Source organism: Giraffa tippelskirchi, chromosome 13, assembly GCF_054371585.1.
Source record: "Giraffa tippelskirchi isolate mGirTip1 chromosome 13, T2T-mGirTip1v1.2.pri, whole genome shotgun sequence".
Classification (NCBI taxonomy): Eukaryota; Metazoa; Chordata; class Mammalia; order Artiodactyla; family Giraffidae; genus Giraffa; species Giraffa tippelskirchi.
Window position 1 is genome coordinate 109582780 of NC_137287.1, and position 13640 is coordinate 109596419.

At 48.2% G+C, this 13640-nt stretch overlaps 1 protein-coding gene across 9 annotated transcripts in view; it reads left to right on the forward strand.

The window, feature by feature from the left end:
- The window catches only part of DHX35 (DEAH-box helicase 35), a 66712-nt gene extending 56761 nt beyond the window's left edge, over positions 1 to 9951 (forward strand). For 6 of the 9 annotated variants that reach the window (XR_014073971.1, XM_081560355.1, XM_081560350.1 and 3 more), the window contains 4 exons: positions 3243 to 3324; positions 5161 to 5232; positions 6536 to 6647; positions 8821 to 9951. Coding sequence is in view for 6 of the 9 variants with exons in the window: in XM_081560355.1 (XP_081416481.1) it covers positions 3243 to 3324; positions 5161 to 5232; positions 6536 to 6647; positions 8821 to 8865 (311 nt within the window). In the remaining 3 variants the exon portion in view is untranslated. Of the gene's footprint in view, positions 1 to 1446; positions 1539 to 3242; positions 3325 to 5160; positions 5233 to 6535; positions 6648 to 8820 lie in introns of all 9 variants that reach the window. The other 3 variants (XR_014073970.1, XR_014073968.1, XM_081560351.1) reach the window with 3 other exon arrangements.
- Positions 9952 to 13640: the final 3689 nt, after the last annotated feature.

Below are 13640 nucleotides of genomic sequence, written 5' to 3' on the forward strand. Positions count from 1 at the left end.
TCACTTACTCTGCTACTCCAAGGTGTAGGTGATGTTATCCTTATTTTACAGAGGAGTTGTAAGGTCCCAGGGAGAAGTTAATTTAAGTTCGGGACAACACAGCTGGTAACTAGCAAGGATGGGCCTGTGTGGCACAAACGCACGCTTTCAAGGGGGTGGTGTGTCTGCCCAGCCAGTCAGCAGTTGTCTTTTGAACACCTCCTGTGTGCCAGGCCCTTGGCAACACTCTTGGCACCACTAGCTCTTGCTAACCTAGCTGCAGCACCCGTTACAGGCACAGCAGGGCTGTATCTTCATACGTGAGTTCATTTAGTGCTCACAGAGCTCCAGTGAAACATTCTACAGATGAGAAGAGTGGGCTGAGAGGCAGTGAGTGATGTGCCACACGGAGGTCACACAGTGAGTGTACAGTGGCCTCAGAGCTCAGGCAGTTTCATTCCAGAGCTTTATGCTGCCTTTGTACTAAGGGCAACTAATTACACAATGATAAAGACGCAGTTCTTACTGTTGAAACAGTGCAGTGACAGGAGAGATTCCTACAGAAAGACACAAAGTCCTGCAATATGAGATTATCAGTGGTCTTAGAAACTACAAGAATAGATGTGTGAGTGCTCATGGTGTACAGTGATGGGGATTGTAGTAGGAATGCAGGGAAGATGGGATCCTGGGGTCCGGGGGGCACCGAGAGGCCTCACAGCAGGCCTCGAGTGGTGGTGGACGTCCAGTTGAGCGGACTGGTTGGATTAGAAACCGGTGGCAAAGGGCTCACTAGGCAAGGAGGACTGTGGAGACAAGTGCTGGGAGAGAGAAGCATATCTGATGCTCAGAGGGTATTGATGGATGACCACGCTCCTAAGAGAAGGAAGCATTGAGCCCGGGCGACTGGGTAAAATATCATCAGTACAAACAGGAAGCTCACAGAGGCAGCTAACCGGGAAGAAGCTGATCAAGCACCTGTCACCCAGGAGATAGAGAGGAGCCATACATCTGCATCTTTGTTTCTTAACTTGTTTTTCATTGTCATCGTGAAACAGCAGAAATGTGTCTTGGAGGCTCCAAAGGAAGCCTCAGTGCAGAAAGAATTCAGGAAGACGCAAAGTGATAGATAAGAAGCGATTGATTAGAATAGGATGCTTGTGAGGCTTACAAGCGGGTGGGCAAGAAGGTGCCACACGGAGAACTTAGTGGGCTGCAGCTTTATATTGAAGGGAAATCGGGGGAGGGGAAAAAAGACCACCTTCTTCCTCATTCTTGAGTGGACATCAAGCTTCCATCTTCAGCTCCTCCTCCACAGCAGGCCAGGGAGCTTTCTTGTCCCTACATGGTCAAACTGGGACTGTCATGGTGCAGTGAAAATGAGCAAAAAGGTGGTAACGTAGACTAGAATGTGGTAATTCAGTGCAGGTGTCAGTATAACGCCACCTTTCCTCATGTTTTTGTTTTCAGCACGGGCAGAGAAGCGTGTCCTAGGAATCATTAGCTTACTGAGCTCACTGAGGATGTGGGGTCTCATGCCACCGTTGTTTTAGCTCTTTTGAGTATGTCTCCTACTTCTGTTGCATGGTTTTGTTTTGAAGCAAGCCTGCTGGATTTTGTGGCTAATCAAACCTGCTTTCTTGAATGATCGTTAACTTAAATCTCCTATACCTTTTTCACTACTTACAATTCCCTAGTGGGATTAACTGTTTATCACCTGCTTTGTCCCTTCACTCTGTCCCTCTCAAACCCCTCGCCCAGGAGAAAAGTTACATTGAATTTAAATTCTTTTTACCAAGAGAAATTCAGTACTAAGGAATAAGATTTTGTAAGGTAGGGTTGAGCTCTGGAGGGCCACAATCCTTGTAATATTTAAGATTTCCCACTATCCTACCCCTTAAGGAGGGCAGTTTTTACCCCTTGGAAATGATCTCATTTTGATAACAATGCACATTCTACATAGATACTTCTTTTGGGAAAGTGGAGAGAAGGAACTGAGTCTAGGATCAGATTGTGTTTGGAAATGTAGATTTGAGATTTTTTTCAGTTCTGTGCTGAAGAACAATAGAGAAAATCATGGAAACACAATAAATTACATGTGAATTAAAAAGTTCTCTTCAAAAGGGAGGGCATATATGTATACTTGTGGCTGATTGACATTGACAGCGGAAACCAACACAGCATTGTAAAGTAATTATCCTCCAATTAAGAAAAAACTAGATGTTAAAGAAAACAGTGAAAAAATATTTTCAGCAGATATAAAGGATAAAAATTAAAAGTTTTATTATAGAATGAATTTATTTAACATATTAAAAAAAAACACCCAGTTTCCAAGTTGATAAATGGGCAAAGGAATGGAATGGAAAATTCACAAAAGAAGAAATACAGTAATAGTAATAAATAAGTGTACAGTTAAAGAGGGGGTACCTTTGTGCCAGAACATTGCTGGTAAGAATGCAGTAAAACTGACATTCTCATACACTGTTGATGGCTTTGTAAATTATACCACTTTTTGGTAACTTATTTACCAACATACTATGTTTTGTTGGCTCTAAGACACCATTAAGACATACCATTATTTTATGTGTCACTAAGAAAGAAAAAATGTTGCCAATTATAATTATAAAATGCTGTCCTGATTTCAATGAGTTAAAGTGTAAAAAAGAGTAAATCTTAGAATTGATGAAATATCATATGTCATAAGCCCATATGGATGGCATTATCGTTTTTGCAGAATAATTTGGATATATCATGTAGAAATCATCTAATTGAGCAGGCTTTACCCTTGGAAGATGTTTACTACAGCAATACAGATGCCAGTTAAACTGAGATGTTTGAAAATTTTGAAGAATTACAAACTAACTATAATCACAGAAATAATGTTGTAGTGTTAATGTCCCAGGTTGTGTCTTAGAGAAGGAACATGATTCCTGCAAAATGCTCTCTCTCCTGAAGAGGAGTTCTAAGGTCACTGGCCAGCCTGTGGAGTGCTCTCTAGGTTCTGATGCCCAGCCTTGGTCTGGTCCTCTGTGGCTGGGGGTGCAGGGATTGGGGGGGTGGGGGGGTTCATGTTTCCATCAGCAGCCATTGTGGAGGGTGGGGACCTCTATAGATGGTGCCAGGGCAGGCATCTGGCACTGGGAATCGTGGGGCTGAACCCGTTCAGGAGATGGTTTCAAGGTGGCTCAAGGCAGCCTGGGGTGAGCCTCATAGCACAGAGCATAGGCAGGTGAGGTCTCATCTTATCCATCCCTCTGTTTGTGTAGGTGATCCAGATCCAGTTCTGAGATGCATCGTTTCTGGATTCTTTGCAAATGCCGCAAGGTTTCATTCTACTGGAGCTTATAGGTAATATGATACTTTGTGAAATCATTTGTGATGTCACTCAAATCATTAAAATCTTAAAAATAAACCAAACCCAGTAGCAAGCCGACATGCAGAGAAAGCAGAGAAATTAAATCATTTTTCTTTATTTGCACTTGCCTCCTTCTAAAGATGCATTGAGGTTAGCTGTACAGCTTTAAGCAAAATGTCTTAACTTTGTGGAAATGATTCTCGAATATTTAGCCCATCCACGTGTTGTAGGAGGGTGACAGTTACAAGTCTGAAAGTGAAAGTTGCTCAGTCATGTCCGACTCTTTGCGACCACATGGACTATACAGTCCGTGGAATTCTCCAGGCCAGAATACTGGAGTGGGTAGCCTTTCCCTTCTCCAGGGGATCTTCCCAACCCAGGGATCGAACCTAGGTCTCCCACATTGCAGGCAGATTCTTTACCGGCTGAGCCACAAGGGAAACCCCTTCTTCAATTAGGGAGTGCTCAAAAGGCTCTCTCCCTAACTTGTCTTTGGGTTTCCTCCCCAGACTATTGTTAGCTTTTTCCCCTCAGAACATATTATAGTCCTGTGATCCTGAAGTCACCATGGTGTCCCATTCCAGACACTGGGCTCTGTTTTTTGGTTTTCTTTTTTAGGTTTTTAGTTTCTATTGAGGTATAACCAATTAACAATGTTTTGTTAGTTTCAGGTGAACACCTTAGGGGACTCAGGCATACATATACAGGTTCCCATTCTCCCCCAAACTCCTCCCACTGGGCTTTGTTAATGAGCCCAGAATTGCATTGAGCTTCTTTGGTTTTTTTTGGCAGCCAGGTCTCCTCCATCTAGTATTTGGTTGCTGACTGAACCTCAGTATAGCACTTTACATTTGTTTCTAGTATGTTCTATTTGTTACATCGTATGTACTCCCCTCCCAGCTCCCAGCACTGAGCTGTTCCGTCTGAGGCAGCCCTAGACAGGCTGTGATCTCCAGTGAGAACCATCATTTCATTGTCATTCTGATTGCCCCACTCTCCTCAAGAGTATTAATTAGCAGTTCCCACTAGCATTCACAAAAGTGTTTCACCAGTGTCCTCAATAGAAATATAGGCTACGCAACAGGCTTCCTGGTGGTCAGTCCCTTTGGGACAAAGTTCAGTGTTGGTCACCTGATAAGACAGTCAGCACCCCAGGCAGTGGCTTTATTCCAGCACTGGAGATGCACTGGGTCATGGCCTTGAAGCACTTGCCTGACACACATCCCTGACACCCCAGAAGCTCTCTGTAATTATGGTTTGAGCAGCAGCATCCTGACCTGGTAATCTTCTCTCATGAGCTGATCTCACCAATAGTTGTGTGCGCTGTAAATATTTTTTTGAATTAAATTGAATCAAATCTGAGTTGGCATTTGAAATATTATCTCAGAGAAGTGGATAGTCCAATATTGAGCTTTCTTTTTCCCCCATTTATAACAATCTCTTCCATAGTCTTTACTGTTTAACCTTGTTAATAAAAAAGTTTATAGAAGTAATTATATATATTATTTCTGTCCTCAAGGAAATTTTTGAAAGAGAACCCCTAGAAGATAAACATAAACATAAGCAGAAAAATATATTTCTCAGGGTTTTTTTTTTTTTTTTCGGATGTCCATGTGTTGCTTTCCTTCTCCCTTTTTTAGCATGATTTATTCTTGATTTCTGGGGTGACAGTGGGGGAGGGGTCATAAAGGGCTCGAGAGAAGATGGAGAGGATAGTTTTGTTTGTGTGAAGTACAGCCTGCATTTTTGATGAGTTTAAATGCATCTGTGGGAAGGTCTTGCTGAAGTGTTTAAAATGTACTTGAGACAAAATTGCTCTGCTTCCCAAGGACCATCCGTGATGATCATGAATTGCACATCCACCCAGCATCGGTCCTCTATGCAGAGAAGCCGCCCCGCTGGTAAGCCCCCTCCTGCCCCTCTGCTTTGTCAGTGAATTGAAGACAAGGCCTCGTTCTGGTTCATCTCTGGGACCCCAGCACGTAGAGTCCAGGTGCCTAGTATGCGTTTGCTGACTCTGTTCTACAAAGAATTTCTACTCTGTCAAGGATCCCTTTAAGCCAATGGTCTTATTCCTCTGCTTGCTGATCCCCTCAGCAAACATTCCTGTTCACCCACAGACTAGGTGCTGTGTCCTCACTCTTGGTACGGCTGTGCAGAGAGAGGAATCCAGGTCCCATTCCACAGCCCAACAGAGAGCAGATGGACTCCAGTACCTGGGGAGAAAGGCTTCTGTAGAGGGATATATTTGATAGGTGGCTGAGGTTCACACTTCCATGGGCCAGGGCGTAAGGGCTGGCTTCAGAGAGGAGATATTAATACTTGCTCTGGAAACTGATACGGCTGCAGGGTGTGGCATGCGCGATCTTAGTTCCCTGACCAGGAACGAACTTGTGCCCCTGCAGTGAAAGTGCAGAGCCTTGGACCACTGAACTGTCAGGGAAGTCCCTGGAAACTGATATCCATATTAATATATGCACTCTTAAAATCTGGGGATTTAAATTACCTTCTTGGCTTGGCTTTTTGGTGTCTGTTACCTCAGCCTCAGGCAAGCTCCCCCTTCTTTTGTGTGTGTGTGTGTGTGTGTGTGTGTGTTTTGACAGCTTTATGGAGATATTATGTAATTCACATTCATACAGTTTACCCACTTAATGTGTACAATCCTGTGACTAAATACATTTACAGGGTTATATATCCATCACCACAATCAATCTTCTCATTAGCCCCTGAAGAAAACTGTCAGCAGTCATTACAGCTGTGTGCATGTAACCCATATTCCTAGTAAGATAGAGAATACTTTCATCTCTAGAAAGTTCCCTTGTGTCCCTTTACAGTTAATTCCCAGCTCCTTTCAGAATCAGTGAGCCTTTGCTTCTATTTCTACATTTTCTAATGAAGTCATTAGACTCTGTTCAGAGTTCTGTAAACAAAAGCATAAGGAACCAGAAGGTTCAACTGAGATGTCCTGGAAATCACGTGGGACTTAGAGTCTCCTCTGTGAAATGGACACACTGGGACCCAGCACTCAGGTCCTGAGGCTTAAGTGAGCAACATGAATGCATTTCTCTAGTATAGTGCCTGGCACACAGAACAGGTGGATGCATTTTAAAAGTAAAGGGGAAAAACTTGCCATCTCTAATCGTCGTGGTTCTGATTCTAATTATAATATATAGGAAATTAGCTCATGATTTCTTCTTGTTTCAGGGTTATCTACAATGAAGTTATCCAAACCTCGAAGTATTACATGAGAGATGTGACCGCCATTGAGTCTGCTTGGCTGTTGGAGCTGGCTCCACACTTTTATCAACAAGGAACGGTAGGAATGAACTGAGCCTATCCCCCCAAACCACCTGTTACCTGCCTCTTCATATTTTTAAATATACGTTTATTTTTCAATGTAGTGTCCTAAACTTGCCTGCCCCCCAACCCCAACCCCCTGTGGTACATAGGTGAAAAACCATTACCATAGTCTCAGATCGTTCTGGGCAAAAGCACCATACTGTTTGCTTACGTGACATTTAAAATGCTCATGTGACTGCTTGTGATCAGAGTAATTTTAGAGAGGACGGGCTCAGAAATCACCCAGTTCAACAACCTCATTGTACAGGCGAGGGCCCTAACCCTCTCCCACTCCAATAAACTTCGTACCTCCTTAACTAAGCAGTCCAAAGGCACTTGTGCTATTAACTTGTCCAGAATGGACTGATTTCTCCAATAGCCCAGCCGCTCTCCAGCAGCTGCCCCGTGCATGGCGGAGGGTCCTTGGCTGAGCACAGCGTAGTGCCCCGCGGCCATGCACAGCCCACAGGTCATCCCTGGCTCTGTTCCTGGCATCGTTGGTGACTTTCCATTACCAGTGTTTTTCAGAGTGTCGCTCTCGCCCTGTTAAGAGGCCTGAAATGGCCCAGAGTCCGCTTTGTTTATACACAACATTCTCTTCAGAAATGAGCACCAAAAATGGCCTCACAGGCACGATGACCTCATCCCCATTCCTAAGCTGAGGCTGTGGGTATCTTCCATTGGTGGGTGGGGTCACGTCAGGAGAAGTGCACGGAGGAGAGAATTAGGAGACATTCAGCAAGACCCACAGCTGGAGAGGGGAGGGACGGGGGACCTGTCCAGAGATTTGCCTTTCAAGCCCTCAGGCTTTTTCTCCTGATTCCGAGCTATCTTTGGGATTGAGGAAGAACCCTCTTCACCAGGGCCTTTGCTGGAATCTATACTGGTCCTTTCTCGGCCATGGGCTTCCCTGGTGGCTCAGATGGTAAAGAAGGTGCCTGCAATGTGGGAGACCTGGGTTCAATCCCTGGGTCGGGAAGATCCCCTGGAGAAGGGAGTGGCTACCCACTCCAGTATCCTTGCCTGGAGAATTCCATGGACAGAGGAGCCTGGCGAGCTACAGTCCATGGGGTTGCAAAGAGTTGGACATGACTGAAGCAACTAACACTTTCTTTTCTCAGCCATAAGTGGTTAGAAAGTGTGACTTCCTGCAGCTCATTTACACCTGCGTCCTACTCCCTCAGCCGCCCATCCTGTCGTGCTTGGTGGGGTGCTGCATCTTCTTTTGCACCTGCATTCTTTCAGGCCCTGAGGTTCTCTCTCAGTGGTGGGGATGGCCATCTTAGATGTGCCAAGAGACGGGGTTTGGGCGCTGAGCATGCTGGGGGCTGGCAGGCCTGCTCTGTTAGCAGTCGGGATTGACGTCCCTCCAGTGAAGAGCCTGCTGTGTGAGGGCAGCACGCTCGGGATATCGCCTGGCGGCTGTTGGATTAAAACTATCGAGAGGGCATCAGGTCTGCCTCCGTTGGTGAACAGAGGACCTTTATTAAAAGCTTCTGTTTACACTCCCTGCTTCAAATACATACTTTAGGATTTCTCGCACTTTTGGCTTTACTTTCGAGTGTAAAGGATACTTGTATCCCCCAATCCTATTATCTGATGCCCATGATTATAGTGTTAGGCTTCCTGGATTGCTTACACTGCTAGAGAGTGACATTTCTGAAAGAGACACTGGTCACCAGCAAGTATCCTGTTCCTGTGTGTCTTCCCTGCTCTTGGGCGGGGGCGTCATGAGAGCAGGACCTTGAGCCTCTGGGGATGGCTGGCTAGGTTGGCTGACCTTTTTGTTCCCAAGGGGGAGGGTACCTTCCCTTGACTGTTATCAAGAAATTCTAGGAGACTCGAGGTGATCTTTGGCCCGGGCCCCTGAGCAGCCCGGCTGTTGGGCTGCAGAGCTGGGGCAGAGGGTGAGCCATGTCTCACTGACAGCTGCCCTCAGAGCCCCGGGTGGCCCAACCTTGGCCTGTGTAGCTTACTGAAGCCCTGGTGCCTTTGTTGGTCCCTTGGGCTTTTTCCTTCCAAACTGTTGCCTGTGGGGCAAGGTGTTTACTGAGAAGGTGGAAGCTTTGATTTGGTCACTTCGAGGGGATCGTGCTCAAGTCTGCTTCCTTTGACACCCCCCTGCGATGCTGTTTCTTCTTCTCTTGCAGCACCTGTCCCTAAAAGCCAAGAGGGCCAAGGTCCAGGACCAGTGAGCAGAGCTGGCGGCCGCTGCAGGGGCTGCTCGGTGTTCCTTCCTCCATGCTGCCACCCCTGGTCGAGGGTGGACAAGCTGGCATCGGCTCCTGTGGACCCTTCAGCGGCTCTGCAGTGGGCTGCAGCCCGTTCACAGCCCCCTCCCGCCCGCTCCCCTCAGCATCTGCATTCCTCGCTGGGATCCGGAGGAGTCTGTGCCTGGGTGGGCGTCCTGCTGTGCAGGAGTTGGAACGCCCGTGCTCTTGGCTCACCCAGCACCCTCCCTGGCCCAGCATGCCCCTGCCACCAGGCATGAACTCCAGCCCAACTTCACGGAGAGCAGGGAGGAAGGTGGGCTGCTGCAGGCTGAAGCACCACGTGGGGTGGGCAGGGCTTTGCTGGGCTGGCCTTGCTCTCCCGGCTAGGTCCCCTGCTCTGTTGACCAGTGAGGTCCTTGGCCAAGTGTGGACACTCACATATCTACGAAGGTCTGAGACCCTGGAAGTGTGGCAGATTTCTGCCAGTCACCCAGGGATGTGTTTGGTGAGCACAGGGACTCTAAAGTTAAGCAGCTTCTGTTTTCCCTCTGCCCATGTTCCTGTTTGTCTGCTGTCAGGAGATTTGCGAGGATTGGTGATCAACAGAGAGGACCCGTATGCACAAGGTTCCTTGGCTTCACAAGCAGCTTAGCTTCCCCTCCGCACACGGTACCACGTCCCGATACCACTAGTGACGGCTCATCAGCTCGAAACCCATCCCAGATCCTCGGTAGCAGAAATTCACAACTGTTTAGAGGCTCTAAGCTTCTGTAGCTCAGGAACATACTTGTCCGTTTGTCTTCTGTGTGTTTGCTTGGGTTCTTGTGAGAAGGCGGGGGCCCTTCCAGCAGGCACTGGTGTCATTGTCCCCGGGGCTGCTTGGCTGTGATGATGTTTGCAAACACATAGCTTGAAAGTTTATTTTTGTACTGATCTAGTTTGGATGTGCCACTTTTGGCACCAAACGTGTATGTCATTTTTATTTCTGTTTTATAAACATGTAAATAATAGTGGTAACTTGTTAATAATAGTAAACCTTTATACTTAAAGTAAATGTAGTCCCTCCCATCCGTGGTTCTCCTGGTCTGTATTTTAAAACAGTCCAATGAATTCTTCCAAGTGAGCGCATGACATCAGCTGAGAAACCAGAGGCTTGGCACGTAGCAACTTTGGGGTTACATGGGCACAGGGAGCCCCATAGAGCGAGATCATGTGATCAAATGCCCTCCAGACATCATTAGAGCAAACATGGGATGTTGTTTATATAAAGTCCCAAAGAAGTGCCAGTTCTCACCGGTTTCTGATTGGGATCCTTGTGGAGAAAGGTCAGAAATGCTTTCATGAAGTCTGAATTTAGGACCAGGGCTGATCCTGTTGAGCTTCTGTTGGGGTGGGAGGAGGCAAAGGGGCAGAATCCACATCCCCTGGGGGCGAGACCACAGATCAAATCAGGAGATCAAACAACAGTCCAGGGTGCAGGCTGGAGCCAGCAAGGTGTCACCGGCCACCTCTGCCTGTGGGTCCCATCTCTTGCCATCTCTCCACCTCTTGGGCAGCACCCAGCAGGGCAGGCAGGCCTCTCAGCGTTGTGCCCTGTGTCACGTTGCAGCCTCTTGTGTGTGGAGATGGATCATCACCATGAAAGGCCTGTAACCGCGAAATCCCAGCCTTGGCCCCGGGGCCCCTTTACGTGTCTCTGCAGGACCACGTGACCTCGTCAGAGAGCGCTGACTCAGCCTGGCTGAGAGGCCAGCAGGGCCCGATGGCCTGGCAGCTCCCAAGACTTTGTCCCCTAGTCGTTCCACAAGAATGAGCCCTCTCAAGCCCCACACAGGTGTTAGATACCATTAGTGACGTTTCCACGGCTTTGCAGTGTCTTCCTTCTGAAGCCAGCTGCTCGTGTAGGACGGTGCAGGGGAGTCCGTGCTGGGAGGTGGCGTGGGGTGGTGTCGTCCTGAGGCCCAGGGATGGGCCCTTCTGTGCTCTGTTCACACTCTGCAGGTTCTGTGCTGAAGCCGGTCTCCCCGAGGGCTGGGCGGCGCCGTCACAAGGAGGCCCCTGGGCCAGCCAGCGCTCCGGCTCGCCCCTCCGCCCCTCCGTCCAGTCTGCAGACACTGGCTGAGCACCCGGGCTGTGTGTGTGACACAAGAGTGGGGTGGAGATGTTTGACAGCGAGTGACTGGGTGAGGGGACCTGCAGGGAGGCAGGGGACAAGGATGATAGTGGTGAGAGACGGCAGAGGCCGCGGCGGTGGTTAGAAGCCAGTCATCATCCAGAAAAAGCTTGCTCGTAAGACCCTTCCTTGTGAGCCTACAGAGCGTGCTCAGGTTCTGCTACCCTGTCTGTCCCTCCCACCTCACCCTTTCACTTGGACCGTGAACGTGGAGCGTTGCCCAGTCCCCCAACTCCTCTCCCGGCACCAGCTTCAGCACCTGCTCAGCCTGTGACCATTGCTGCTTGCTCTTGGCGGCCTCGGTGCCAGTCTGGGTTCCCCTGCCATCTATCCCTGTTCTCAGCTCCGCTTTTCAGGCCCCAGTGCTGATGGCTTCCGGTCAGTCATTTCATAGGGTTGAGTGGTGGGGTCACAGGTCTGAGGTGCCTAAATTCGGGTGACCACAAGACCCCATGCTGGAACTATGGGACCAGATCTCCGGTGGTGGGACCTGGGAGCCTGCAACTTGAAAAGCTCCTGCCCAGATGATTCTAATGATGTGGTGGCTTGGGGACCACTGATAAAGGAGACAAGATGTCATGAGGACCTCAACCCAGGAAGGGAGGTGAGCCACCAGCTGGGTGGTCAGGAGGCGCATCAGACTTGAGTGACAGTTTTGACACAGGTTGTAGTCTTAACCCGTACCAGGATCCAGTCGAGCCCACTGGCATGTTTCTCCAAAGCACTGGGGTTGGAATTCAGTTCCCAACAGGTCATGGTGGTGGGTACAAGTGTTGGCCGACGATGAGTCTTCCCGACTTCTCTCTCCAAATGGTGAGCATTTCATAGTTACTCTGTATAAAAGATCATCCCATCCTTTTGTCTTATTTTTTTGGTGCTAAATGTTCTTTCTTTTAGAAAATAATGGTGATATTAGATGGTAGCTTTAAAAAAATGTTTTCCTTGGAAAAATAAAATATTAACAGTCTTACTGGGAACTGCCCTGGTGGTCTAGTGGTTAAGACTCCATGCGCCCAATGCAGGGGGCTGGGTTCAGTCCCTGGTTGGGGAACTAAGATCCAATATGCCGCTTGGTATGGCCATAAAAGAAGAAAAAAAGAAGAAAAAAATCGTGTACGAGTTTCCCAATTAAAAAAAAATTCAAGGGGCTTCCCTGGTGGTCCAGTGGCTAAGACTCTACACTCCCAACGCAGGGGGCCCGGATTCGATGCTGATCAGGAATCTAGATCCTGCATGCCATAACTAAGATTTGGTGCAGCCAAAATAACAACAACAGCAAAACTGGTTGATGAAATCCCCAAATCCAGGAATCACTAGTCTGTGGGCTAGAGAGGACTGTGTGGGCCAACTGGCAGCTCAGCACCAAGCATCACATCTCGGGGAAGACAGAGCTGCCTTGTCAAGCAACTGAATTGCAAGTGGACTTGTGGAGCCACAGAGGAACTACCTGTCTTCACATAATTGGAAGGATTCAAGGTGGCAGGACTCAGCCCCCGGGTCGCTGACTTCACTTTTGATTAGATCAGATATTTTCCACCCTCCAGTGACTCACCTGGATGCTTCTTCAGCCTTCCAACCTGTTTGTGTGAAGTACAGCCTGCATGCATTTTTGACGCCTGATGGAACCCTGGATTTCCTACGTTTCATCTGTTAGTCCTGCCATTGGAACTAGAAATGGCCTATCCACCCATTTCATACTTGGCCACTTTGGGGTGGGGAGCTAGTTGGTGTGTCCTGGAGGGAGCTTGTCCCTGGGTCTCAGGGTCACTGCTCTGTCTGGTGAACCAGGAGGATGTTCTGGCGCCTCTGGTGAATCCCAGAGATGGTGCCTTCTGCATTCTTGGGTGGTACTGAACTTGTTCAAGCAGGCTGTCTCCTTACCTGACAGAGGGATGCCAGGGCATCATTTTCCCTGGCCCTGTGGCCTGTGTGGCTTTTGTGGGCTCTGCTGAAGGCAGAGATGGAGCCAGAGGGGCTGGGAGAGCACAAGGGAGTTGGTGTGGTGTTGAAGGAGCCGGGGGGAGGATGCCCAGAACCTCTGTAGCCAGGCGAAGGCCGAGCACTGCCTGTCCATTGACTGAGGTCTGGGCAGTGGCTCTGAATCCAGGTGCCCTGGCCAGGCTTTTCCTTGGTCCTAGACTGATGGGTGAACTGTTACATGATCCAGAGTAGCCGTGGGCCCTGCCTCCCGCCCAATGCACCTGGACCCCAGGCTCCCAGGGCAGGACTCGGCTGGTAAGGAATTTCCAGTCTGCCTTCAGTTGATTTCTTGGAGCATTTTTCTCTCCATTTCCACTTGCTATGTTTTCAGTTTTGAAGTACCGTCAGGTTTGCTTACTATCCGCTTTATCTTTACTCTTGGCTCTTTGTTTTTTGTCTTCACGTGTGTATGCTTTATCCCTTTGACCTTTACCTCCCTCGCTTCTGCATTATTTCCCTTTTTACCATGAAGTTTTAAAAAAAATATAGGTGTATGTGATTTGCTTCATGTTGATACTGTTTTAAAAAGCATTTTTACCTTCATATTTAACTTCTTGGTCTTCTTTATACTTGTTTCTTTTAGGTTATGCTTTTATACTTTTAG